The sequence below is a fragment of the Lampetra fluviatilis genome, chromosome 46 (genome assembly GCF_964198595.1).
Source record: "Lampetra fluviatilis chromosome 46, kcLamFluv1.1, whole genome shotgun sequence".
Taxonomy (NCBI): domain Eukaryota; kingdom Metazoa; phylum Chordata; class Hyperoartia; order Petromyzontiformes; family Petromyzontidae; genus Lampetra; species Lampetra fluviatilis.
This window is the reverse complement of record NC_136320.1, coordinates 1157413-1184731: the sequence shown is the minus strand read 5'-3', so window position 1 is coordinate 1184731 and position 27319 is coordinate 1157413. Positions and strand designations below refer to the sequence as shown.

General features: G+C 57.8%; 1 protein-coding gene across 1 annotated transcript; it reads right to left on the bottom strand.

Annotated features, from left to right (window-relative positions):
- Positions 1 to 99: 99 nt before the first annotated feature.
- On the bottom strand, positions 100 to 17221 carry LOC144947633 (hydroxymethylglutaryl-CoA synthase, cytoplasmic-like). The gene is made up of 11 exons (XM_078876851.1): positions 16934 to 17221; positions 13679 to 13958; positions 12000 to 12174; positions 10737 to 10862; positions 9771 to 9935; positions 9010 to 9178; positions 7819 to 7989; positions 5829 to 5935; positions 4652 to 4777; positions 1713 to 1876; positions 100 to 1055 (listed from the first exon to the last, which is right to left on the bottom strand). The coding sequence occupies exons 2-11, from the start codon at positions 13955 to 13957 to the stop codon at positions 969 to 971; spliced, it is 1569 nt and encodes a 522-aa protein (XP_078732977.1). The 5' UTR covers position 13958; positions 16934 to 17221; the 3' UTR covers positions 100 to 968.
- Between the last annotated feature and the right edge of the window lie 10098 nt (positions 17222 to 27319).

Below are 27319 nucleotides of genomic sequence, written 5' to 3'. Positions count from 1 at the left end.
ACACACACACAAGGACGCCCCACACACACACATGGACGCCCCACACACACACAGGGGAGCCACACACACAGGGGACACATCACACAGAGGCAGCTCAGATCGAGAGTAAATGGGATTTTACTGTGGTGGACCAGACTTTGCTATCCGCAGCCGACAGTACCACGCGCCGCACTCTCCGGGGCAGAGGAACAGTCGGGAGAGACGTCACAAACACAGGACGGGGGGGGGGTGGTGGCAATCGGCACGCACATCAACAGCAACCAAAGAGATATTACTACTATTATAATATATACAAGTTCATCACGTGCGCGTGGTAATCACAAGATACGTTTGTGCTATACAGTACAAATGAAATGCAGCTTCATGCTTCCAACGGTAAAAGCGCTCTTTTCCCCCCCTCTCTAACCTCGGTAGCAATTGATCCGTGATGACTGGGCACGTGCGTCTGCACCGCCTGCAGTCACAGCCTGGCCTTTTTGTTTTTTGACGGGGCCTGGCATCAGCAGCGGGCAGCGGGGTAAACCGCACGGGACGGCGGGAACGTGGGTTTCTCTAAACAAGCAGCAGCAGGGCGACCATGGCAGATAAGCAGAGAGGCGAGCGGGTGAGGGGACGGGGTGAAAGATGACGAGGGGGGGTAGGGGTGAGGTGGTGGGGGAGTAGATGACGCAGGCAAGGGAAGAGTGGGGAAAGAAAGGCGGCGGGGGTCAGGAGACGGAGCGGACCGGGCGGTCGATTTCAAACCGACTTGCAGTTCGAGGCTCGACCGGCTTGCCGTGTAAATACCGGGCCGCGACCCGTCGCGCGACGACGTTAAAACACACGAACCCGGGCGGGAGGGTGGGGGGGGGCGGGAGGGTGGGGAATTGTTACAGGCCTAACGCGACACGTACAGGTGAAGCGATTGGACAGGGCGAGGCGAGCGGAGATCGGTGAGCGAGGGGAGTTCGCCGTTCTACTCGCCCCCCTTAGTGCTCTCCGTTGCTCTCCACTGCGGCTCCCTCGCCTCCGGCGCTCGGCGTGCGCGGGACCTTCTTGAGCGGACTGCTGGACACCTGCTCCACCATGCGACACGGGGGGGGGGGGGGGGGGCGTTGATCTCGGCTCACTGGGTCCGAGGCGTGGCGCACAGACCACTGCCGCACACACGCACCGACAGCCGGGTGACGTCACACAGCTACACACACAGCTACACACACATACTCTCCCAGACACACGCTCTCACGCTCTCACTCGCACTACCCCGCGCAAAGACAAGGTATCCCCAGTGTAGCCTTAAAACCGGTTGGGGGAAGTGCTGTTCGTGAGCACTGAAAAGTGGGCGGGGTGGCCAACACCACGCCCGGCAACCTTTGTCTCACCAGTGGCGATGTTTACACACCGCACCAGGTACTCATTTGAGGCCGAGTCGACCAAGGGGAGGCCCCGCAGCGGCTCAGATAATCGCCACTGGTGTTGGTGACCGTGAACGGGAATCGAATTCGGGTCGCCGGGTTCATAGCGCAGGGCACTAACCGCGACACCGCCGCTCCACACCAAAACCAATACCCGCCATTCGTCACCAAGCGACGGCGATGTCACCACGGCACCCGTGCCAGGCCAGGTGCACTTTAAGGCCACGTCAAGTGTCGAATGCTCGCTGGCAGGAGGTGACGAGACAGACTCAGGTGCCATCGGTTGACCGACTCACTGACACACCCCCCCCCCCGCACCTCGGGCGGCACGGGCGTGGCGCTGGCGACGGGCGACAGGTCGAGGGGCCCGTCCTGGGCGAGCGCCCGCCGCTCGTACCGCCGCCGGTGCTTGTCGTCCACGTACACCAGGAACCACGTGCCGGGGAAGAGCCCCTCCTGCGCGCCCTGGGGGGTGTAGGGGGCTGGGGGGAGGGACGACGAGGGCGGACGGGGGGGGTTGGTGACGGGGGTTGGTGACGCGCGCGTGTGTGTGCCAGAGGGTGTGTGGAGGAGGTTTGTGAAGGACGCGATTGGAGGATAAGATATCGCTGACGACAGATGGTTTGCGGAGTTTACAGCGCAGCGGCGCTGGGCGCCACCTACAGCGCACAACTCACGTGTCCCCCCCCCCACCAGCGGGGGCGGCCCCCCCCCCACCAGCGGGGGCGGCCCCCCCCCCACTACGCACTCTCCTACCTATCCCCTCTCATCTCACTCCACTCCCCTCCACGCACTCTCCTACCTCTCCCCTCTCATCTCACTCCACTCCCCTCCACGCACTCTCCTACCTCTCCCCTCTCATCTCACTCCACTCCCCTCCACGCACTCTCCTACCTCTCCCCTCTCATCTCACTCCACTCCCCTCCACGCACTCTCCTACCCCTCCCCTATCATCTCACTCCACTCCCCTCCACGCACTCTCCTACCTCTCCCCTCCCATCTCACTCCACTCCCCTCCACGCACTCTCCTACCTCTCCCCTCTCATCTCACTCCACGCACTCTCCTACCTCTCCCCTCTCATCTCACTCCACTCCCCTCCACGCACTATCCTACCTCTCCCCTCTCATCTCACTCCACTCCCCTCCACGCACTCTCCTACCTCTCCCCTCTCATCTCACTCCACTCCCCTCCACGCACTCTCCTACCCCTCCCCTATCATCTCACTCCACTCCCCTCCACGCACTCTCCTACCTCTCCCCTCCCATCTCACTCCACTCCCCTCCACGCACTCTCCTACCTCTCCCCTCTCATCTCACTCCACTCCCCTCCACGCACTCTCCTACCTCTCCCCTCTCATCTCACTCCACTCCCCTCCACGCACTCTCCTACCCCTCCCCTATCATCTCACTCCACTCCCCTCCACGCACTCTCCTACCTCTCCCCTCTCATCTCACTCCACTCCCCTCCACGCACTCTCCTACCTCTCCCCTCCCATCTCACTCCACTCCCCTCCACGCACTCTCCTACCTCTCCCCTCTCATCTCACTCCACTCCCCTCCACGCACTCTCCTACCTCTCCCCTCTCATCTCACTACTCCCCTCCATGCACTCTCCTACCTCTCATCTCACTCTACTCCCCTCCACGCACTCTCCTACCTCTCATCTCACTCTACTCCCCTCCACGCACTCTCCTACCTCTCATCTCACTCTACTCCCCTCCACGCACTCTCCTACCTCTCCCCTCTCATCTCACTCTACTCCCCTCCATGCACTCTCCTACCTCTCATCTCACTCTACTCCCCTCCACGCACTCTCCTACCTCTCCCCTCCCATCTCACTCCACTCCCCTCCACGCACTCTCCTACCTCTCCCCTCTCATCTCACTCCACTCCACGCACTCTCCTGCCTCTCCTCTCTCATCTCACTCCACTCCCCTCCACGCACTCTCCTACCTCTCATCTCTCATCTCACTCCACTCCCCTCCACGCACTCTCCTACCTCTCCCCTCTCATCTCACTCCACTCCCCTCCACGCACTCTCCTACCTCTCCCCTCTCATCTCACTACTCCCCTCCATGCACTCTCCTACCTCTCATCTCACTCTACTCCCCTCCACGCACTCTCCTACCTCTCCCCTCTCATCTCACTCTACTCCCCTCCACGCACTCTCCTACCTCTCCCCTCTCATCTCACTCTACTCCCCTCCACGCACTCTCCTACCCCTCATCTCACTCTACTCCCCTCCGTGCACTCGTCAATACCATCCTCATCCAGCGATCCGTGCTGCCCACTCCCCGCCCGCGTTTGTCCCAGGCTCCACACCTCCCTCCGCTCATCGAGAGACTCGGCGAGTGACCTCTCCCAGCGAAACGAGCGGAGCTGGAGTTGTGACAATGATAATAACCAAAAACTAAACTGGAGACGTTTACTGCTATAAACTTTTCCACATGTGCGGCAAACCGGTTTTGTAAATTGAACGATTGTAAACACCCTAATTACGCCAACCACAAATTACTCGGCTATTGCTGCTGCTGCCGCTGCCAGACTCTACGCCTCCCTGTTTGCTCTGAAGGGCCATTGCCTGAATTGTCGCCTATTGTCTACTTCTATCTTTGTAAGGCCACACGCAGAGTTACTGACGAACGTGTTGGGTTGGTTTTGTTACTAACACAAAAAAGCACAAAGAAAAAGATCCCGGGAACGTTTCAAATCAGCGGTTATTATTACCAATTATCCTGGGCCTCCCATAGATCGACTCGGCCTTAAATGGGTACCTTGCGTGGCGTGTAATCATCACCACCGGGGAGACAAAGGTGGCCAGGCGTAGTCCCAGGCATAGTCCTGCCCTCCCACCCCATCGTGTACCGGTGCCGGCCTTCATAGGTGCTCGCAAACAGCACTTGCTCCTATAGTCTGTTAAGGCTATATGGGGGGGGGGGGTCTTTGTCTTTTGAGTGGTAACTGGCACGGCGGTTAGTGCACTGCGCTATGATCCCAGTGACCCGAGTTGATTTCCCAGACGCAGCAACTTACATCAGTTGGCTCGCTGCATTGAAACGAGTTCTGTCCTCCACCCCCCGCCACCCCCCTCGCCCTCCCACCCCCCCCACCCCCCCCCACCTTCACAAATTTGCACGGACCGGCATCAGTGCCGTGTTGTTGGGCCTTCGTCGGTGTTCGTGAACGGCACTTGCCCCGGTGCCGGTGGCAAGGGGGGGGGTGGGGAGCTTTGTGTTTGTGTGCGCGAGTTCGCTTACCCAGGTGGTGCGTCTCCTCGCGGAGCTTCATGGCGGAAGCGAAGTCCTGGGGTGGCACGCAGGTGCGCGCGGAGAGGCGCGCGGGCAGGTCCGACAGGGAGCACAGCAGGCGCTCCAGACTCGAGCCTGCACCACCACCACCACCACCACACACACAGATCCCCCGTGTTGCCTTTCAACAGACTGTTGGTGAGCAAGGGCTGTTAACGAGCAGCGGCTGTAAGGGCCAGCACGGCACGGCACACGAGGGGGGCTGGGGTGGCCGGCACCACGTCCGGCCAGTGGCGAGGTTTTCCACATCGCACTCATTTGAAGTACTCATTTGAGGCCAAATCGGCCTCGGTGAGGCCCAAGACCGTTTCAGATAATCGTCTCTGGCGTTGGTGACCGTGAGCGTGTATCGAACATGGGTCGCCTGGTTCGGAACTGATACACTACTGCTCCCCGTACAGTACACACACACACACGTGCACGTGAGCGAGTACACACCAACGCAGTTGCGCGTGAGCGAGCGAGTACGCCCCAACATACGTGTGCGTGTTTGAGTAAGTACACAAGCACACCCATTGGCTGTGAGCTTGGCTCTGACCTACTCCCTCACAGACTCCGCGCTATTAACCAGGGTGGCCGCTGGGCTCGAACTGCGAACGTCTCTGTCGCGTGAAGGTGGTGTGGGCAAGCCTGGTGGTGGTGGTGTGGTAGGAGTGGGGTGGTTCTGGTGGCTGTGGTGGTTGTATGGTTGTGTAGTGGTGGTTGTGTTGGTTGTGTGATCATAGTCGTGTGGTGATGGCGGTACGGCGGTCGTGATGGGGGTGTGATGGGGGTGTGATCTCGGTGATGGTGGGAGGTGGTGTGGTTGTATGGTCATGGTTGTGTGACCGTGAACGTAGTGGTATTTGTGTGCCCGTGGCAACGTGAACGTGACTGTGATGGTGGTGGCGGTTGTGCGGTGGTGGTGGTGTTTGTGTGATAGTTGCGGTACTAAGACAGTGGTGTTTGTGCGACTGGCAGCGGTACTTTTGCTGGTGGTGGTGGCGGCGATGGTTGTGCGGCGGTGGTAGTGTTTGTGTGATCGCCGCGGTGGCAAGATCGCGAGTGGTGTTTGTGTGAGCGTGGCGGCGGTGCTTTGGTGGTGGTAGCGGTTGTGCGGTGGTCGTGGTGGCGGTGCTGGCGGTACCTGGCGTGGCATCCGACGATACTCGCAGCGAGTACATGGAGGCGGCGAGGCCGGATCCGTAGGAGAAGACGCCCACACGAGACCCCGCCAACGCCTGCGCACAGTTCCTGCCGCCACCAAAGACAAAGATCCCCCGTGTAGCCTTTAACAGACCGTTCAGACAAGTGCTGTCAGCGAGCAGCACTGATGAAAGTCGGCACGGCGCACAAGGGAGTGGCGTGGTTGGCACCACGCCCGGCCACCTTTGTCTCCCCAATGGGGACGTTTACACACCACCGCACCGATTTGAGTCGACCTAGGGGAGGCCCAGACATTAGCCATCACACTGTTATTGGTCCGAGAGCGGGAAGCGAACTCGGGTCGTCGGATTCGAAGCGCGGCGCTGACCACTTAGCCGCCACCGCTCCCCACTTTCAGAACGGACATCCGGCGACGTCGCGTGCTCATCATCGTCCGCGTACGCCATCCAGAGAAGGCTAATAAGCGCGCACACGCCGCGGTAATAACCGGGGCGGCCCGCCTTGATCCGAACCGCGAGCCTCCTGCAACAAACGCGGCGGCGCCAAATAGTTTCCACGCGGTGGGACGGGGTGGGGGGGGGCGGGCCCCCCCTCGTTAATATCGACCCGGAGCGATCCTGCCTAAGCTGCTGCACTTGGAGACGGCGTGGGGGGCATCCTCCCAACTACCCCCCCCCCCGCCAATTTTTGAGGTTCTCCCACGCATCAGGTTACTGCAACAACAAGCCGATGGGGGGGGGGGGGCGGCCCAAGTTGTGCAATGCATGTGGTGCCGGTGGTTTACGTTTTCCTTTCTCGCTAATCTGCCCGCGGTCTGGGAGAATTAGGTGAAAGGGTGCTCGCGATTTTTTGTTGTTTTTTTTCATTCTTCCTGGCACAGCATCGGATATCTGCCACGTACGTCGCACAAAGACAAAGGTCCCCCTCCCACCCCCCCCGCCCGTGTAGCCTCTGTTGGGGCAAGTGCTGTTAGCGAGTGGCACCTAACAACAAGGCAGGCACAGCACACGAGGGGGTGGGTGGCCAGCACCACGCCCGGCCGCCTTTGTCTCTCTCCATTGCTATTACGCACACCGCACCGGGTACGCAATGAAGGCCGGGTCGACCTAGGGGAGGCCCAGGACCGGTTCAGGAATTCGTCGCCGATGTTGGTGGCCGCGAGCGGGAATCTAACTTTTGGGTTTCGTGGCGTTGCGCGCCAACCACTGCACCACCGCTCAATACCCTTCAACGCCCCCCCCCCCCCACCACCTACCCCACTCTCTGCCAACCCCCGCCGGCATCCGCCGTTAACCAATCGTAAGGCGTGTGTGGCGGCATTATTGTTCGCGAAGCGTCGATTCGTTGACGAGTATTTGCACTGGAGTATTTGCGTTGGCGAGTATTTGCGTTGGCGAGTATTTGCGTTGGACTGTGAAGACGCGGGTCAAGGTGTCGCCCCCCTGCAGTTTGCCTGACGTCCCCCCACACCGAGGGGAGTTTCATAGAACCTGCGCGGTGATCCACCAACCCTCGCCTGGATCACAGTCGTGCGTGCGCCACCACTGCCCGGCTGACGACTGTGTTACTTGATGATGGTGATGATGATGTATGTATATATTTTGAACTTCTTTCACACCGCACGTAGCCACCCGTGCTAATCGGAGGTGCGGGGGAAGGACAACTAACTAAACACGAGAAGAAGTAACCGAATGAACAAGCGGACAAGATGCCTCCTTCACGTATCTGTCCCTTCAAACAAAACAAATGAAGTTAAACAACAAGAGATCGCCCGACCAATTTCTGGGTTGGGGGGTGCGGGGGATGAGGTGGTGTTAGGGGGTGGTGAAGATGACAACGATTATGATGATGACTATGGTGATGACGATGGTGATGACGATGGTGATGATGATGGTGATGACGACGGTAACGATGGTAATGATGACGATGACAATGGTGATGATGGTGACGGCGATGGTCACGGAACGTACTGCGCTAGCAGCGAGGCCAGGCACCCGTAGACGGAGGGCGTGTACATGTTCCCGTTGAGGTTGGAGACAAGCAGCGAAGGCTGCGTCTTCTGGACAAACGTCTCGGAGCTGGCCTTCATGAAGGCCTTCTCAACGTCGCGGTCGAAGTACGTGTCCTCCAGCTTCACCGTCCTGCCGGCACGGAGGTGGAGAGACGCGGGAGAGCGAAGAGAGGGTGAGAAAGAGACACGGGTGAGATTGCAGGCCGAGGAGACATTGGTGAGGAGACATGGGTGAGCTATGAAGCTCTGTTTCACACATGTCCAGTAGGTGCGGGTCAAAAATGAACAATAACAAACAATTCAAAAACACAATCGGAGTGCAAAGTATACAAAAGGTAAGCAAATCACAAAAATAATTTCACTATTTTTGTATTTTACCAGGTAAAGCCCACTGAGCTATTAGCTTCTTATTCATAAGCGACCTGATGACCACAAACAATATAATCAACGAAGTGGCTTATCACGTGGAAATTTTCAGCGGCCAAATGTTCTAAATGCATTATGTTGATTCTAAATGTGGAGAGAAAAACCGGAGGACCAGGATAAAAATCCACGCGACCACGGGGAGAACACGCAAACTCCAAATATACAGCAGGCGTTAGGGTCGGGATCGAACCCACGACCTCCTGCATACCAGGCGAGGTAGTTAACATTTCCGGCTACCGTGATGATGATGATTAGAGAGAGAGAGACGCAAACTCCAAATATACAGCAGGCGTCAGGGTCGGGATCGAACCCACGACCTCCTGTATACCAGGTGAGGTAGTTAACATTTCCCGGCTACCGTGATAATGATGAGAGAGAGACGCAAACTCCAAATATACAGCAGCAGGCGTCAGGGTTGGGATCGAACCCACGACCTCCTGCATTCCAGGTGAGGTAGTTAACATTTCCCGGCCACCGTGATGATGATGAGAGAGACACGCAAACTTCAAATATACAGCAGGCGTCAGGGTCGGGATCGAACCCACGACCTCCTGCCGTCCAGGCGAGGTAGTTAACATCTCCCGGCTACCGTGATGATGATGATTAGAGAGAGACGTAAACTCTAAATATACAGCAGCAGGCGTCAGGGTTGGGATCAAACCCACGACCTCCTGTATACCAGGCGAGGTAGTTAACATTTCCCGGCTACCGTGGGGGCATCCACCTGAAGGCGTCGAGGCCGGCGTACGGGCCCTGCTCCATGTCGGAGCTCGGCTCCGACAGGAAGTCGTTGAGGGCGAGGCGAGCGACCGACTTCTGCACGAGCTTGCAGTAGGGCGAGTGGAACACCATGTGGTCAAAGTCGGCCAGAGTGAAGTGCCGTTCTTCCCCGTCTTGCGGCCCACGGAGACAAAACAACGACGACGATAAAACTTTCAACTAAACTACGAACCATTTCTATTTTACCACGTAAGGCCCCATTGAGCTATGTAGCTCAACGAAGTGGCCTTTCGTGTGGAAATATATAGCAGCCAAAATACTCGAAACGCGTGACGTTGAGTCTAAATGTGGAGGGAAAAATCGGAGGACCCGAAGAAAACGCCACGCGACCATGGGCAGAGAGAGTGACACACAACCTCCAAATATACAGCAACAGGCGTCAGGGTCGGGATCGAACCCACGACCTCCTGTACACCAGGCGAGGTAGTTAACATCTCCTAGCCACCGTGATGATGATGAGAGAGAGACACGCAAACTCCAAATATACAGCAGCAGGCGTCAGGGTCGGGATTGAATCCGCAACTTCCTGCATACCCGGCCAGGGAGATAACATCTCCCGGCCACCGTGGCGCCCTCGTCTCAAATCGCTGCCGGGATCGTTCGTCGCGTGCGCAGGTTCGCTCTGTGTGTGGGAAGGCGGCCAGAACCGGGGGGGGGGGGGGTGGCATGGAGGGCAAGGAGTGGGGGGCAGGGAGGGGTTCTCACCTTTCTGCCACTGCGCCTGCGCCTTGCGGCGGTACGTGTGGTAGCAGCGGTCTAGGGCGTTGAGGTAGCACTGGATGGACAGCTTGCCGTCCACCACCGGGTACTCGGACAGCATGTCCGGCTTGTAGAAGTCGTACGCGTGCTGCATGTGCGTCGCGCGCAGGCCTGGCGGCGCCGTCACGAGGACGACGGAGAGGGGGACGCGGGAGTGAAGAGACGCAACAACACGGGTCAAAGGTTCCACATCCGAACCTTCACAACACTGTTGGCGGCAAGTGGCGTCATCGCGAGCCGTGCGCGCGCTGTGCGTGCTGTACATGCGACGTGCCCAGGCCTGACAGTGTTACCCACACTTGACCCCACCCGCAACACATGACGAGCCGTTTGTCCCACTGGGTGGGTGGACAGGGGGTGCTGGGGAGGAGATTTAGATTCTGATTAGAGGTAATTAAATTAAGCGTCTATTTGAGTGCCTTTGTGGGGAGCGGTAGTGTTGCGGTGAGCGTGCTGCATAAGCTGAATTCAGGCTCACGGCAACAGCAGTGATGATTATCTGAATCGGTCCTGGGCCTCCTCTAGATCAACTCCGTTTCAAATAAGTATCTGGTGTGGCGTGTAAACATTGCCACTGGGGAGACAAAGGTGATCGGGCATGGTGTTGGTCACCCACCCCCTCGTGTGCAGTACCGGCCTTAATTGGTGCTCGCTATCAGCACTTGCACCAAACGTCTGTTGAGGCTACATCGAAGATTTTGTCTTTGTTGTGATTTTTAGAAATACAAACCCAGACACAGAGACCCACAGACTCGCACAGAGACCCATAGTCACACAGACTCACAGAGACCCACAGTCACATAGACTCACACAGAGACCGATATTCACAGAGTGGCCTTTTGCTGACCGTGACGCTCGTTAGGGTCACCGTGACATTCGTTACGACGTGAGTGGAGGCGCGGCGCTCCTCACCTCTCTCGATGACCAGCGGGGCATTGGGGCCCACCAGCATGGCGACAGCGCCGGCGCCGCCGGTGGGGCGTGCGCTGCCCGTCGCGTACACTGCGATGTCTCCGGCCACCACCAGGGCAAAGCGACCTGCGGTGCACGGGCGTCGGGTCAACGCAAGACTCGTGATCTGGATTCAAGACAATTGGTCCATCTGTTGGGCGAGGGTGTACATCTATCCGTGCATAGTGCCCACCATCACTCGACAACACTGCACACCGCTCAACACCACTGAACACCAACCACTCAATACCAACCACTCAACCTCGACGCTCCCACCGCTCAAAGTCTCGCACCACCACCACCCAACACCGCATACCACCGCACACACGACTGCCCGGCGGTGATAATTTTCCGGCACGCACACAACCACCTCTTCAATCACCCCGACCAACATCGCAACGCACGCGACAGCAACCGGACCCACCCGGACCCTGCTCCTCTCCATATCCCCATGTCACCCCTACCCCCCCCAGTGACCCTGGCTGGGGGTGGGCGGTGGGTTTCAAGGTTGAGGCTGCCAAACAGTCCCGGGTTTAGGCCGGGACAGTCCCCAGAAGTTTCAGAAAGCCTGTCCCGGTGTCACCCCGCCCCAACCCCCCGGGAACTTTGACTGTCAATTGGGATTTTGTCTCCAGTTTAAAACGTTCTGGCCTCATGTTGAACCCATGTTGCTGGCAGAGGGAGGAGATAGCGACTGAGTAGGCGGGGCTACCTGAGCAGTGGGCGGGGCCAGCAGAGCAGAGGGCGGTGCTAGTGGTCGAGTGGGCGGTGCTCGTGGATGCACGGACGGGACTATGCCAAGCTCACCATGCGTCCCAGTTGAGCCTCCCAGGTTGAAATTTGACCTCAGCCGTAGAGGGAGTGGCTCGCAATCAGAAGGTTGCAAGTTCAAATCCCGGTTAGGGTGTCGATAAGGGCCATCATCCCTCCGGTGTCAGTAAAGTGAAGAGCGAGTACCACTTTGTGGAGAATTCAACAGCGAGTGGTTGTACTTGATGACATGCGTGGGACTTCCCACGCATCTCATCCCCCCCCCGCCCCCGTCATAGCAACGTGGACTTTCCTCCACTCGCTGAGTAAATGCCCTCTGCTTCCAATGTTCCATTCGCGCAGGAAATCAGTAACTTGTGTGTGTGTTTTTTTTAGGAATTTAAAGTGGCGATTGGGGGGGCTGCATACAATAGGTAAATATGGGGACGGGGGGGGGGGGTACGCGCCCCTTACCATCCCAGGCGCTGGATTCGACCCAGTTGGCGGCGTTGAAGAGGGCGGCTGTGCCGCCATAGCAAGCGTTGGTCGTGTCGATGCCCTCCACGTCGGTGTTGCCCGACTCCTCGAAGAGCTGCATGAGAACGGTCTTCACCGACTTGGACTTGTCGACCAGCGTCTCCGTGCCCACCTGCGCCGCCGGCATGACCGCACGCCGTCGTCACTCGCAGCCCCCACCACCCCCGTCACTCACTGCCCCCACCACCCCCGTCACTCACTGCCCCCACCACCCCCGTCACTCACTGCCCCCACCACCCCCGTCACTCACTGCCCCAACCACCCCCGTCACTCACTGCCCCCACCACCCCGTCACTCACTGCCCCCACCACCCCCGTCACTCACTGCCCCCACCACCCCCGTCACTCACTGCCCCCACCACCCCCGTCACTCACTGCCCCCACCACCCCCGTCACTCACTGCCCCCACCACCTACCGTCACTCACTGCCCCCACCACCCCCGTCACTCACTGCCCCCACCACCCCCGTCACTCACTGCCCCCACCACCCCCGTCACTCACTGCCCCCACCACCCCCGTCACTCACTGCCCCCACCACCCCCGTCACTCACTGCCCCCACCACCCCCGTCACTCACTGCCCCCACCACCCCCGTCACTCACTGCCTCCACCACCCCCGTCACTCACTGCCCCCACCACCCCCGTCACTCACTGCCCCCACCACCCCCGTCACTCACTGCCTCCACCAACCCCGTCACTCACTGCCCCCACCACCCCCGTCACTCACTGCCCCCACCACCCCCGTCACTCACTGCCTCCACCACCCCCGTCACTCACTGCCTCCACCACCCCCGTCACTCACTGCCCCCACCACCCCCGTCACTCACTGCCCCCACCACCCCCGTCACTCACTGCCCCCACCACCCCCGTCACTCACTGCCTCCACCACCCCCGTCACTCACTGCCCCCACCACCCCCGTCACTCACTGCCCCCACCACCCCCGTCACTCACTGCCCCCACCACCCCCGTCACTCACTGCCTCCACCAACCCCGTCACTCACTGCCCCCACCACCCCCGTCACTCACTGCCCCCACCACCCCCGTCACTCACTGCCTCCACCACCCCCGTCACTCACTGCCTCCACCACCCCCGTCACTCACTGCCCCCACCACCCCCGTCACTCACTGCCTCCACCACCCCCGTCACTCACTGCCCCCACCACCCCCGTCACTCACTGCCCCCACCACCCCCGTCACTCACTGCCCCCACCACCCCCGTCACTACCTACCTCTCCCACCTTCTCTCACCGATTCCCCGTGCCCGCCCTCCTACCTCTCCCCTCTTGCGTACACGCGTCTCTATGCGAGTCCATGGGGTCTCTATCTATGGGTCTCGATATGAATCTGTACGACTGTGGATCTCTGCAAGTCTGTGGCTGTCTCTGTAAGTCTACGGGTCGCCATGCGCATCTGTGGGTTTCTGCGAGCCTTACGGGTTGTGCGAGCTCGTATGTATATCTGCGCACGCTTGTGTGTATGTGCGTATGCCTCTGTACATGCTTGTGTACGTGCTTGTGTATGTGTGCACGCGGGCGTGTGTACATGCTTGTGCACGCGTACATAAGTGCTTGTGTACGTGCACACAAACACACGTCATTGTGTGTGCGCGCACGTCACCTCGAGCCGGCCGATGCTGCCGTAGCTGAGGCCCGCGCGCTCCATGAGCCGCTGCGTCACCGTGAGGCACAGCGAGTTGATGTCCTCGCGGTCGGTGCAGAAGCCCATTCGCGTCTGGCCCAGGCCCACCGTGTACTTGCCGGCCGGCACCCCGTCGTAGCTCTCCAGCTCCGCCTGGTCCACGCACTGCGCCGGCAGGTACACCTCCAGCGCCAGGATGCCGACGTCCCGGGGCCAGCTGCCCCCTCCCTGTGCTCCGGTCTCCATCGTGCTGGGCATGCTGACGCGGCGACAGCAAACGGGCGGGCGGTAATGGAGGAGATTAGAGACGGGAAGGGGTGGGGGAGGAGCGACGATTTAGTCACACGTGCGTTTTAGTCTTCTCGTTACCGCGCGGATAGATGAATGAGGGGACTTTCTACGGCATGCGGGTCGTGCGGGCCATATGACCATACTTCACCGTGCTGGCCATCGTGTGTCGGTGAAAAAGTGGGAGGAGGAGGAGGTGCACCCGAGACCGATTCGGATATCGCTTAGCCACCAATGTTAGCCATGGGCGGGAATCGAATCGAGCACGCTGGATTCACAGCGCGGTGAGCTAAATACTAAGTCACCCAAAATTATCCGGGGAATCTCAAGAGGATCCTGCTACATTTGGATGTGTGGCAAATGGCACGAATGGGATTTTGGCTTTTCCAGGAATCCCCACCACATCGTAATACGACAGCGACACTCAAAGCTCCACATAGATGCGATTCAATCCCTCCGATTGGCTACGTGCGGTGCGCGAAAGAAGCTCAACATTCGTACGTACAATTCAGCGAGTGGAAATCTACCTGTGAACCACACCCATTGGCTGTGCTGTCATCTCCTGTTACCTCGCACAGGCCTCAAGAGCCCAACGCCTGCAGTCATTTTAACCCGTGACGCGCTGGCAGCCGGCGCCGCTGCACAGAGAGCGCGCGACTCAGGGGATGAGCCACAAGACGAGCGGGGAAGGCAGCAGCCACGCGATGAGCCGTACCAACAACAAGTGCAGTCCGACCTCTGCTTCAATACCCATACGGACGAAACAGGTGGGAGTCCGCATCTTTGCTGTGCCGCCATCTGTTTGCGATCCACCACCCCTAACCTAGCTGCCTCCACGATGCTGGACTGCAGCACACGTGCAGAGTAGCCGCCACCACCACTGACCAATAGCTGGCGAGCATCCGCAGCTACTCATCCGGTCACTAACCGGGCTCAAACGTGCTTAGCTTTCCGAGATCTGACAAGACTGGACGAGGCACTCACGCGAGGGCTCGGATCGTGCATTATTTAGCGACTTGCCATTTCCCCTACCGTGCACTGCGATTGTGTATTGTGCATTGTTCGCCGCTGTGACTCGCTGACGCGCCCATACTGGACATCTTCTGAAAAAAAAAGCTTCGTAACTCATCGGATTCCTCCTCGAGGCTAAATAGAAAATAAATATATTCTGATTCTGAGCAATGGTTTTGTGTGTACGTTACGGGGTTTTCTCCAGGTTCTCCGTTTTCCTCCCACACGAAGCCAAACGACTCGTCGCATTATTCACGGGATTCTGGCCCAAACATCCCAAAGTGGCAGGGCCCTCGTGCGCAAGGAGACTTGAGACTCGGTGAGGGTTTCAAATTTGACATTCGTTTGCGGAGCGCAAGTCACTCTAAACAATGCACCCACGGTCTATCCACTCCCGGATGAAGGTTTCCCCGCATGCTATCAGCATCATCCACGGCAGCACATCTGTGAATAAAAAATAGCTTTATTGCTCATCGAATACCTCCAATAATAACGCCAGCAATGAGCTCAGACCCGCAATGCCTGACCACAGGCACCCGAGGTGATCCCAGTCATAACCGCCAACTCCCCAGCGACACCCCAATCCCTGACACAGGTCACGGGACCCCCCCCCCCCCCAGATCCCAGGTCCCCTCAACGACCCCCAGGTCCCCTCAACGACCCCCAGGTCCCCTCAACGACCCCCAGGTCCCCTCAACGACCCCCAGGTCCCAGGTCCCCTCAACGACCCCCAGGTCCCCTCAACGACCCCCAGGTCCCCTCAACGACCCCCAGGTCCCCTCAACGACTTCCAGTTCCCAGGTCCCCTCAATGAACCCCAGTTCCCAGGTCCCCTCAACGATCCCCAGTTCCCAGGTCCCCTCAACGACCCCCAGTTCCCAGGTCCCCTCAACGACCCCAGTTCCCAGGTCCCCTCAACGACCCCCACGTCCCAGGTCCCCTCAACGACCCCCAGTTCCCAGGTCCCCTCAACGACCCCCAGTTCCCAGGTCCCCTCAACGACCCCCACGTCCCAGGTCCCCTCAACGACCCCCAGTTCCCAGGTCCCCTCAACGACCCCCAGTTCCCAGGTCCCCTCAACGACCCCCAGTTCCCAGGTCCCCTCAACGACCCCCACGTCCCAGGTCCCCTCAACGACCCCCAGGTCCCCTCAACGACCCCCAGATCCAGGTCCCCTCAACGGCCCCCAGTTCCCAGGTCCCCTCAATGATCCCCAGGTCCCCTCAATGATCCCCAGGTCCCCTCAATGATCCCCAGGTCCCCTCAATGATCCCCAGGTCCCCTCAATGATCCCCAGGTCCCCTCAATGATCCCCAGGTCCCCTCAATGATCCCCAGGTCCCCTCAATGATCCCCAGGTCCCCTCAATGATCCCCAGGTCCCCTCAATGATCCCCAGGTCCCCTCAATGATCCCCAGGTCCCCTCAATGATCCCCAGGTCCCCTCAATGATCCCCAGGTCCCCTCAACGACCCCCAGGTCCCAGATCCCCTCAATGATCCCCAGATCCCCTCAATGATCCCCAGGTCCCCTCAACGACCCCCAGGTCCCAGGTCCTCTCAACGACCCCCAGATCCCCTCAATGATCCCCAGGTCCCCTCAACGACCCCCAGATCCCAGGTCCTCTCAACGACCCCCGCCCTAGTTACGACCTCTCTCTCCCCCACACACCCCCATTGAAGCCCTTAACCCCCACGCGCATCTAACGGGACTGCGACCCCCAAAAGACCCTTGGGCAAAATCCCCCAAAAGGTTTGAAAACCCACCCCCCAGCCTCCATGATTCTTATAAGGGACGCCTTATAAATGTAAACCAATTTTTTTTTTAAAATCACCTCAGAAATAATTGCCGCCTGTGTAAATCCCTTCACAGGGCCTGCGAACGCGGACCGCCGCACAGACAGAGGGAGACGACCGCGCTCGGAGATTTGTGTTTACCTGCTAGGGCGGCGAGGCGGCTTGAGGGAGGATGAGGAGGATGATGAGGAGGATGATGATGATGAGCCAACAGCCTCTTCGTCTTCACACTGAGGGATACCCAGTCGACTGCCTTTGGGCTTCTTGTAACTTCCACCAGCACCGCCGCAACCAACCCGCGTCTCTCTTGTCACTGCACAGGACCGGCGACTTCACTAAGAGCGCGGGGGGGACTGGGCCCAGCGCCGTGAGGAGTGAGGGCGGAGTGGCTGAGGGAGACTGACGGTGAGGTGACCACCACCCCCAACTTCCCCTACCACCACCACGTGGTTTCTCCCGCGCGCTCACACGTGTGAGGGGGGGGAGGGGATATCCCGTGACGTCACGCGCGCTTAGCCAATTGCGGCGGGGCTCGCCACGGCACCGTGCGATGGCGCGAGGCGGAGGCGGCCAATGGGCGCGCGTCAGGAGACACCGCCGCGCGCTGCTGCCACGCCCCCCACACTCCCCCCCCCACCTCACGTGAGGGGCGGGGCTTGGGAGGGGGGGTTGGAGGGTTGGGGCCGACGAGACGCATTGAGATTCGTGCATAGACTGCAAAACGGTGGCATCCACCCAGCCCCCTATGATGATGATGATAATTCATCATTGAGATGTCTAATGCGGCATTCCATCCGAGGGTTTCCCAATGCGCAATGCTTGAAAAGCAGGAAACAAAAAGCAAACAGAATCAGGGGCAAGCGACCGAGCTAAAGAGGCCCACGTTAAATAGACTTAAATATATCTCCTGTGAAGAAGGCCGTTGGTCCGAAACGTCGCCTGTAATTTTTTTTTTACATTTTAAGGCCACGCCAGCGCACACACACAGAATAGTGTTGATATTGACGAATGTGTTGAGTTTTGTGTTGTTTGTTAATTTATTCCAATTGCTCGCGATGGAATATTTTTCCGCCTCCACGATTTTAGAATCAAAGTGCGTTTCAAAGTATTTTGACTACTACCAGACACGTCCACACGGTAAGCCCGCCCACTTCGTTGAGCTATCGTTTGTGATAGCAAGGTCGCTTCTGAAAGAAAAGCTACTGTATAGCTCAGCGCGCCTTACCTGGTAAAATAAAAATAGTTCAATAGAAAATAGTTATTCTCCATCAAGCGTTGTATCCCGTGTCAGATTATCCGCATTGCAAAAGTAGCTGCTACATATGCAGCTACGGGCCCCGCACTTTCAAGCTATCAATTCCGTTTCAGTGATGCTGCACTTGCTCTATTACCATAGTACTATACCGCCTTCAACTTTTATGAACGACTGGGTGTTCAAGGTTAGCGATTTTTCGTATTATCTGGCTGTATAGCAAATTTAAAAAATACAATTACTTTACTGTGCAAGTTAAGAGTTTATGTGTTTTAATATTTCCGTGTTTTTTTTGTATTTAGTGCCCTTTATAACATATGCAATGACAGGGTGCCACCTATCGACCTTAAAGGGTAAACGCGGTTATGGGCATGCAGCATATGTAGATATATGCTTTGTTCTTTCGGTAAAGTCACGTAGAAGGGAAATAATAAAATAATAAAAAATAAAGCAATAAAATACTCACCACGTTTCGACTGCAACACAAGCAATCATCATCAGGTGTGAACACCACAGCAAGAACATTTGAAAAAAGTGGCGTTTTTTTTCAAATTGTCTTAGCAGTGTTCATTAGGATGCTGTCTTTCCGACAACTCTGTTCTTCACCTGAGGACGGCTGCTTGCGTTGTGGCCGAAACGTCGTGATAATTGTATTATGTTTAATTTTCATTATTTTATTATTTCCCTTCTACGTGACTTTACCGAAAGAACCAAGAATATGAATCCCTGCAGTCACGAAAGAAGCTTTACATCGAAATCATATGTAGCTACTTTTGCTCTTAGGATAATCCGGCACTGCGAGTACGTGCACACATTTGAGACTTTTGAAGGCCCTAGTCTACAGTTGTGGCCAGCCACAACTGTACACGAACAAGCTCTCCACACCATGGAGATGAGGATGCTCAGATTGAGCCTCGGACTCACTCGATGGGATCGTGTCATGAACGAAGACGTTCGGAAGCGACTTGGTGTGGCCCCCATTGCGGACAAGATGCTTGAGGCAAGGCTTCGGTGGTACGGCCACGTGATGCGAAGTGAAGAGTCATCAGTGGCCAAGACTGCCATGCGTATTGAGCCAGAGGGCCGCCGTCCACGCGGACGTCCGAAGAAGCGATGGATGGATCGAATAAAGGAAGACATGAAGACGGTCAACGCATCCCCCGAAGATGCCATGGACCGAGCCAAATGGAGAAGACAATGCCGAAAAGCGGACCCTGCGCCACAGCGGGAACAACGCTAGGAAGAAGAAGAGTCATCGACAGACATCGGCCCACGGGGTTGGGGCAACCTGTGGCTCCTTGCTAAGTGACGTCACTAATTATTGCGGAACTTTAAATACAGGCTGCTTAAAAGAAAAAAGTTAACACTCATACGGGACTATCGTTTTTTTTAATGGAAAAAAAGAAACGGATAATACTACACTGTAACGTGATAACAAATGTGACGTTAATATCTTCTAAAAGTCTCCCACTTCTTCTTGGTTCTTTCGGTAAAGTCACGTAGAATGGAAAAAAATATTTTAGTTGTTTTACGTGGTGGTTTTAGTTACTGCAGCTACATACTATTCTTGATATGCAAATTATTTTGTCAAGGCGCCCTTCCCCCCCTTCCAACCCAGCTTAAATATACGCTCCAAGCGTGGTGCTGTTTCATTCAGACGCTGTCTCCCCGACAGACCTGGTCTTCACCTGAGGACGGCTGCTTGCGTTGTGGCCGAAACGTCGTGAGAATTATTTTATAATGTTTCATTTTATTATTTTATTATTTTCATTCCACGTGACTTTACCGAAAGAACCAAGAAGATGAATCCCTGCAGTCACGAAAGCTTTAAATCGAAAAGTCTCCCACATGTTCGCCATAATTGTCAACGCGTGCCTGGAATCTTCTCCAGGTGGTCTCCAGAGCCAGGAGGCAAACTTCTTGTGGTGTTGTTGCAAATTCTCAGAAGTGTTAACACGTGTTTTTTAATCACCCTGTATTGAGTTTTTTTTTTTAAATACCGAATGCTAAGAAATGGCTCTTCCCATTACGTTGGTTTGCCGACACATGCCCATGGTCAATCCACTGCTGGATGAAGTAATTCAAGATCGCCCCCTCCCCCCCCCCGCCTGGTTAAACAAAACAAACCTGACAGTTGAGACCTCTCACAATCCTGCACCGCAATGTAGCTACGGGACACCTGTGAAAGAGCTTCATAGCTCATCGGATTCCTTCCTCCACCTTGCCCACGAAGCGATCACCAACGCTCCATCTCCTCCCCTGTGGACGTGCTGTCAGACGCGTTCCATCCCTTGGGCCTGCCGCTCCGTTATTAGTCTCGACCATGTGCAATCAGTGCCCATAATCGGGGAATCAGTTTTTTTCAGTTTTTCAGTTTTATTTATTAGGTATAACCCTGTGAGCCATTCGGCTCTTGAATCGGGTGCAACCGCAACAAACAAAAGACAAAAACATGAACAAGAAAACATCTTAAAGTGACTATGTGCAAACAGAAAATCCAGGAAAAAACAGCAAAAATATTCCAGAAAAAGCACCGTACACCAACGCTGTGTGCAAAAATCCCAGTGGCATGCAAGTCAGGTCAGCACTGTAGTGCGTTAACCACTGCACCACCATTCCCCGCCACGCACAATGAACCGATATATACACACACACCACCCACCGCTCTCGCTTGAACGCCGAAACCATTCAGCAGTGGGTAGACCATGGGCGAGGATTGGGATCGCAATTGGGTTGGCACTTGTAAGACAAATATGTCTTGATATCAGGGGCGATCTGCGGTGCAAAGGTTGAGAGCAGAAAATGTCAGTGCTGGCGAAAACGAACTCGCAAAACAAACAGGGACATCGAGATGGGACTTCTAAAGAATGCCTCGTTCCCTGCCCCCCCCCCATATGCGGGAACTCGCCCCCCCCCCCCAAGTCACCCGTGCTGCCGGCTCCCTGCCCACGTTAATCTCACCCCACTCCCCTCCACGCACTCTCCTACCCCTCCCCTCTCACCCCACTCCCCTCCACGCACTCTCCTACCTCTCATCTCACTCCACTCCCCTCCACGCACTCTCCTACCTCTCATCTCACCCCACTCCCCTCCACGCACTCTCCTACCTCTCATCTCACTCCACTCCCCTCCACGCACTCTCCTACCTCTCATCTCACTCCACTCCCATCCACGCACTCTCCTACCTCTCATCTCACTCCACTCCCCTCCACGCACTCTCCTACCTCTCATCTCACTCCACTCCCCTCCACGCACTCTCCTACCTCTCATCTCACTCCACTCCCCTCCACGCACTCTCCTACCTCTCATCTCACTCCACTCCCCTCCACGCACTCTCCTACCTCTCATCTCACTACACTCCCCTCCACGCACTCTCCTACCTCTCATCTCACTCCACTCCCCTCCACGCACTCTCCTACCTCTCATCTAACTCCACTCCCCCACCACGCACTCTCCTACCCCTCCCCTCTCATCTCACTCCACTCCCCTCCACGCACTCTCCTACCCCTCCCCTCTCACTCCACTCCCCCACCACGCACTCTCCTACCCCTCCCCTCTCATCTCACTCCACTCCCCTCCACGCACTCTCCTACCCCTCCCCTCTCATCTCACTTCACTCCCCTCCACGCACTCTCCTACCTCTCATCTCACTCCACTCCCCTCCACGCACTCTCCTACCTCTCATCTCACTCCACTCCCCTCCACGCACTTTCCTACCTCTCATCTCACTCCACTCCCCACCACGCACTTTCCTACCCCTCCCCTCTCATCTAACTCCACTCCCCCTCCACGCACTCTCCTACCCCTCCCCTCTCATCTCACTCCACTCCCCTCCCCCACCACGCACTCTCCTACCCCTCCCCTCTCATCTCACTCCACTCCCCTCCCCCACCACGCACTCTCCTACCCCTCCCCTCTCATCTCACTCCACTCCCCTCCCCCACCACGCACTCTCCTGCCCCTCCCCTCTCATCTCACTCCACTCCCCTCCACGCACTCTCCTACCCCCCCCTCTCATCTCACTCCACTCTCCACCACGCACTCTCCTACCCCTCCCCTCTCATCTCACCCCACTCCCCTCCACGCACTCTCCTACCCCTCCCCTCTCATCTCACTCCACTCCCCACCACGCACTCTCCTACCCCTCCCCTATCATCTCACTCCACTCCCCTCCACGCACTCTCCTACCCCTCCCCTCTCATCTCACTCCACTCCCCACCACGCACTCTCCTACCCCTCCCCTCTCATCTCACTCCACTCCCCTCCACGCACTCTCCTACCCCTCCCCTCTCATCTCACTCCACTCCCCTCCACGCACTCTCCTACCCCTCCCCTATCATCTCACTCCACTCCCCTCCACGCACTCTCCTACCTCTCATCTCACTCCACTCCCCCACCACGCACTCTCCTGCCTCTCCCCTCTCATCTCACTCCACTCCCCTCCACGCACTCTCCTACCCCTCCCCTATCATCTCACTCCACTCCCCTCCACGCACTCTCCTACCTCTCATCTCACTCCACTCCCCCACCACGCACTCTCCTACCTCTCCCCTCTCATCTCACCCCACTCCCCTCCACGCACTCTCCTACCTCTCATCTCACTCCACTCCCCCACCACGCACTCTCCTACCTCTCATCTCACTCCACTCCCCCACCACGCACTCTCCTACCTCTCATCTCACTCCACTCCCCACCACGCACTCTCCTACCCCTCTCATCTCACTCCACTCCCCCTCCACGCACTCTCCTACCTCTCATCTCACTCCACTCCCCCACCACGCACTCTCCTGCCCCTCTCATCTCACCCCACTCCCCCACCACGCACTCTCCTACCCCTCTCATCTCACTCCACTCCCCCTCCACGCACTCTCCTACCTCTCATCTCACTCCACTCCCCCTCCACGCACTCTCCTACCTCTCATCTCACTCCACTCCCCCACCACGCACTCTCCTGCCCCTCTCATCTCACTCCACTCCCCCACCACGCACTCTCCTACCCCTCCCCTATCATCTCACTCCACTCCCCTCCACGCACTCTCCTACCCCTCCCCTCTCATCTCACTCCACTCCCCACCACGCACTCTCCTACCCCTCCCCTCTCATCTCACTCCACTCCCCTCCACGCACTCTCCTACCCCTCCCCTCTCATCTCACTCCACTCCCCTCCACGCACTCTCCTACCCCTCCCCTATCATCTCACTCCACTCCCCTCCACGCACTCTCCTACCTCTCATCTCACTCCACTCCCCCACCACGCACTCTCCTGCCTCTCCCCTCTCATCTCACTCCACTCCCCTCCACGCACTCTCCTACCCCTCCCCTATCATCTCACTCCACTCCCCTCCACGCACTCTCCTACCTCTCATCTCACTCCACTCCCCCACCACGCACTCTCCTACCTCTCCCCTCTCATCTCACCCCACTCCCCTCCACGCACTCTCCTACCTCTCATCTCACTCCACTCCCCCACCACGCACTCTCCTACCTCTCATCTCACTCCACTCCCCCACCACGCACTCTCCTACCTCTCATCTCACTCCACTCCCCACCACGCACTCTCCTACCCCTCTCATCTCACTCCACTCCCCCTCCACGCACTCTCCTACCTCTCATCTCACTCCACTCCCCCACCACGCACTCTCCTGCCCCTCTCATCTCACCCCACTCCCCCACCACGCACTCTCCTACCCCTCTCATCTCACTCCACTCCCCCTCCACGCACTCTCCTACCTCTCATCTCACTCCACTCCCCCTCCACGCACTCTCCTACCTCTCATCTCACTCCACTCCCCCACCACGCACTCTCCTGCCCCTCTCATCTCACTCCACTCCCCCACCACGCACTCTCCTACCCCTCTCATCTCACTCCACTCCCCCACCACGCACTCTCCTGCACCTCTCATCTCACTCCACTCCCCCTCCACGCACTCTCCTGCCCCTCTCATCTCACCCACTCCCCTCCACGCACTCTCCTACCCCTCTCATCTCACTCCACTCCCCTCCACGCACTCTCCTACCCCTCTCATCTCACTCCACTCCCCTCCACGCACTCTCCTACCCCTCTCATCTCACTCCACTCCCCCACCACGCACTCTCCTACCCCTCTCATCTCACTCCACTCCCCCTCCACGCACTCTCCTGCCCCTCTCATCTCACTCCACTCCCCCTCCACGCACTCTCCTACCTCTCCCCTCTCATCTCACTCCACTCCCCCACCACGCACTCTCCTACCTCTCCCCTCTCATCTCACTCCACTCCCCCACCACGCACTCTCCTACCTCTCATCTCACTCCTCTCCCCCACCACGCACTCTCCTACCTCTCCCCTCTCATCTCACTCCACTCCCCCACCACGCACTCTCCTACCTCTCATCTCACTCCACTCCCCCACCACGCACTCTCCTACCTCTCATCTCACTCCACTCCCCCACCACGCACTCTCCTACCCCTCCCCTCTCATCTCACTCCACTCCCCTCCACGCACTCTCCTACCCCTCTCATCTCACTCCACTCCCCCACCACGCACTCTCCTACCTCTCATCTCACTCCACTCCCCCACCACGCACTCTCCTACCCCTCTCATCTCACTCCACTCCCCCACCACGCACTCTCCTACCCCTCCCTTCTCATCTCACTCCACTCCCCCACCACGCACTCTCCTACCCCTCTCATCTCACTCCACTCCCCCACCACGCACTCTCCTACCCCTCCCATCTCATCTAACTCCACTCCCCCACCACGCACTCTCCTACCCCTCTCATCTCACTCCACTCCCCCACCACGCACTCTCCTACCCCTCCCCTCTCATCTCACTCCACTCCCCCACCACGCACTCTCCTACCTCTCATCTCACTCCACTCCCCCACCACGCACTCTCCTACCTCTCATCTCACTCCACTCCCCCACCACGCACTCTCCTACCCCTCTCATCTCACTCCACTCCCCCACCACGCACTCTCCTACCCCTCCCATCTCATCTCACTCCACTCCCCCACCACGCACTCTCCTACCCCTCTCATCTCACTCCACTCCCCCACCACGCACTCTCCTACCCCTCTCATCTCACTCCACTCCCCCACCACGCACTCTCCTACCTCTCATCTCACTCCACTCCCCTCCACGCACTCTCCTGCCCCTCTCATCTCACTCCACTCCCCCTCCACGCACTCTCCTACCTCTCCCCTCTCATCTCACTCCACTCCCCCACCACGCACTCTCCTACCTCTCCCCTCTCATCTCACTCCACTCCCCCACCACGCACTCTCCTACCTCTCATCTCACTCCTCTCCCCCACCACGCACTCTCCTACCTCTCCCCTCTCATCTCACTCCACTCCCCCACCACGCACTCTCCTACCTCTCATCTCACTCCACTCCCCCACCACGCACTCTCCTACCTCTCATCTCACTCCACTCCCCCACCACGCACTCTCCTACCCCTCCCCTCTCATCTCACTCCACTCCCCTCCACGCACTCTCCTACCCCTCTCATCTCACTCCACTCCCCCACCACGCACTCTCCTACCTCTCATCTCACTCCACTCCCCCACCACGCACTCTCCTACCCCTCTCATCTCACTCCACTCCCCCACCACGCACTCTCCTACCCCTCCCCTCTCATCTCACTCCACTCCCCCACCACGCACTCTCCTACCCCTCTCATCTCACTCCACTCCCCCACCACGCACTCTCCTACCCCTCCCATCTCATCTAACTCCACTCCCCCACCACGCACTCTCCTACCCCTCTCATCTCACTCCACTCCCCCACCACGCACTCTCCTACCCCTCCCCTCTCATCTCACTCCACTCCCCCACCACGCACTCTCCTACCTCTCATCTCACTCCACTCCCCCACCACGCACTCTCCTACCTCTCATCTCACTCCACTCCCCCACCACGCACTCTCCTACCCCTCTCATCTCACTCCACTCCCCCACCACGCACTCTCCTACCCCTCCCATCTCATCTCACTCCACTCCCCCACCACGCACTCTCCTACCCCTCTCATCTCACTCCACTCCCCCACCACGCACTCTCCTACCCCTCCCCTCTCATCTCACTCCACTCCCCCACCACGCACTCTCCTACCTCTCATCTCACTCCACTCCCCTCCACGCACTCTCCTACCCCTCCCCTCTCATCTCACTCCACTCCCCCACCACGCACTCTCCTACCTCTCCCCTCTCATCTCACTCCACTCCCCCACCACGCACTCTCCTACCTCTCATCTCACTCCACTCCCCCACCACGCACTCTCCTGCCTCTCATCTCACTCCACTCCCCTCCACGCACTCTCCTACCCCTCCTCTCTCATCTCACTCCACTCCCCCACCACGCACTCTCCTACCTCTCCCCTCTCATCTCACTCCACTCCCCCACCACGCACTCTCCTACCTCTCATCTCACTCCACTCCCCCACCACGCACTCTCCTACCCCTCCCCTCTCATCTCACTCCACTCCCCCACCACGCACTCTCCTGCCTCTCATCTCACTCCACTCCCCCACCACGCACTCTCCTGCCTCTCATCTCACTCCACTCCCCTCCACGCACTCTCCTACCCCTCCCCTCTCATCTCACTCTACTCCCCTCCACTACCCCACCACGCACTCTCCTGCCTCTCCCCTCTCATCTCACTCCACTCCCCCACCACGCACTCTCCTGCCTCTCATCTCACTCCACTCCCCTCCACGCACTCTCCTACCCCTCCCCTCTCATCTCACTCTACTCCCCTCCACTACCCCTCCACGCACTCTCCTGCCTCTCATCTTCAAAGTTCAAAGTTCATTTATTAGATGTAGCCCTGTGAGCCATTTGGCTCATGTCTACCTTGCACCCGCAAGGAAATTTTTTGTGAAATATTTCATTTAAAAAAGAGGGGGGAGGGAGCACATGAAGCAAAGCATTGGAAAAAAAACAAAGAAACACGAAATGATGAACGTGCCGATTACACCGAGCATCGTCTTGTTTCTTCTGATCGTAAAAAAGAAGAGAGGCCAAGGCAGGGTAGTGGTTCGTGCACTGCGCTACGAACCCTGGCGGCCCGAGTTCGAATCCGCTACGTCGTCTCCGCCTCGAATGAGTACCTGGTGCGGCGGTGTGTAAACATCTCCACGGCCTTCTTAGGTTCTCGCTAAGAGCACTTGCCCCAGCAGTCCGTGCAGGCTACATGGGGGAGCTTTGTCTTTGCAGTGCTAGGATGCAGGAGCGTTGTCCGCCACTAGACGGTGCTGCAGTAACGATACAAGAACCAGACACGCACCCCCCTCTAGATTT

Bases quoted from the DNA above. Each gene is read 5' to 3' on its own strand.
- LOC144947633 (XM_078876851.1), bottom strand. From the start codon at position 13,957: ATGCCCAGCACGATGGAGACCGGAGCACAGGGAGGGGGCAGCTGGCCC. The intron at 12,175-13,678 runs GTGACGTGCGCG...CCGGCGGCGCAG, and splicing joins GCAGCATCGGCCGGCTCGAG to GTGGGCACGGAGACGCTGGT. The intron at 5,936-7,818 runs GTACGTTCCGTG...TGGTGGCGGCAG, and splicing joins CTGGCCTCGCTGCTAGCGCA to GAACTGTGCGCAGGCGTTGG.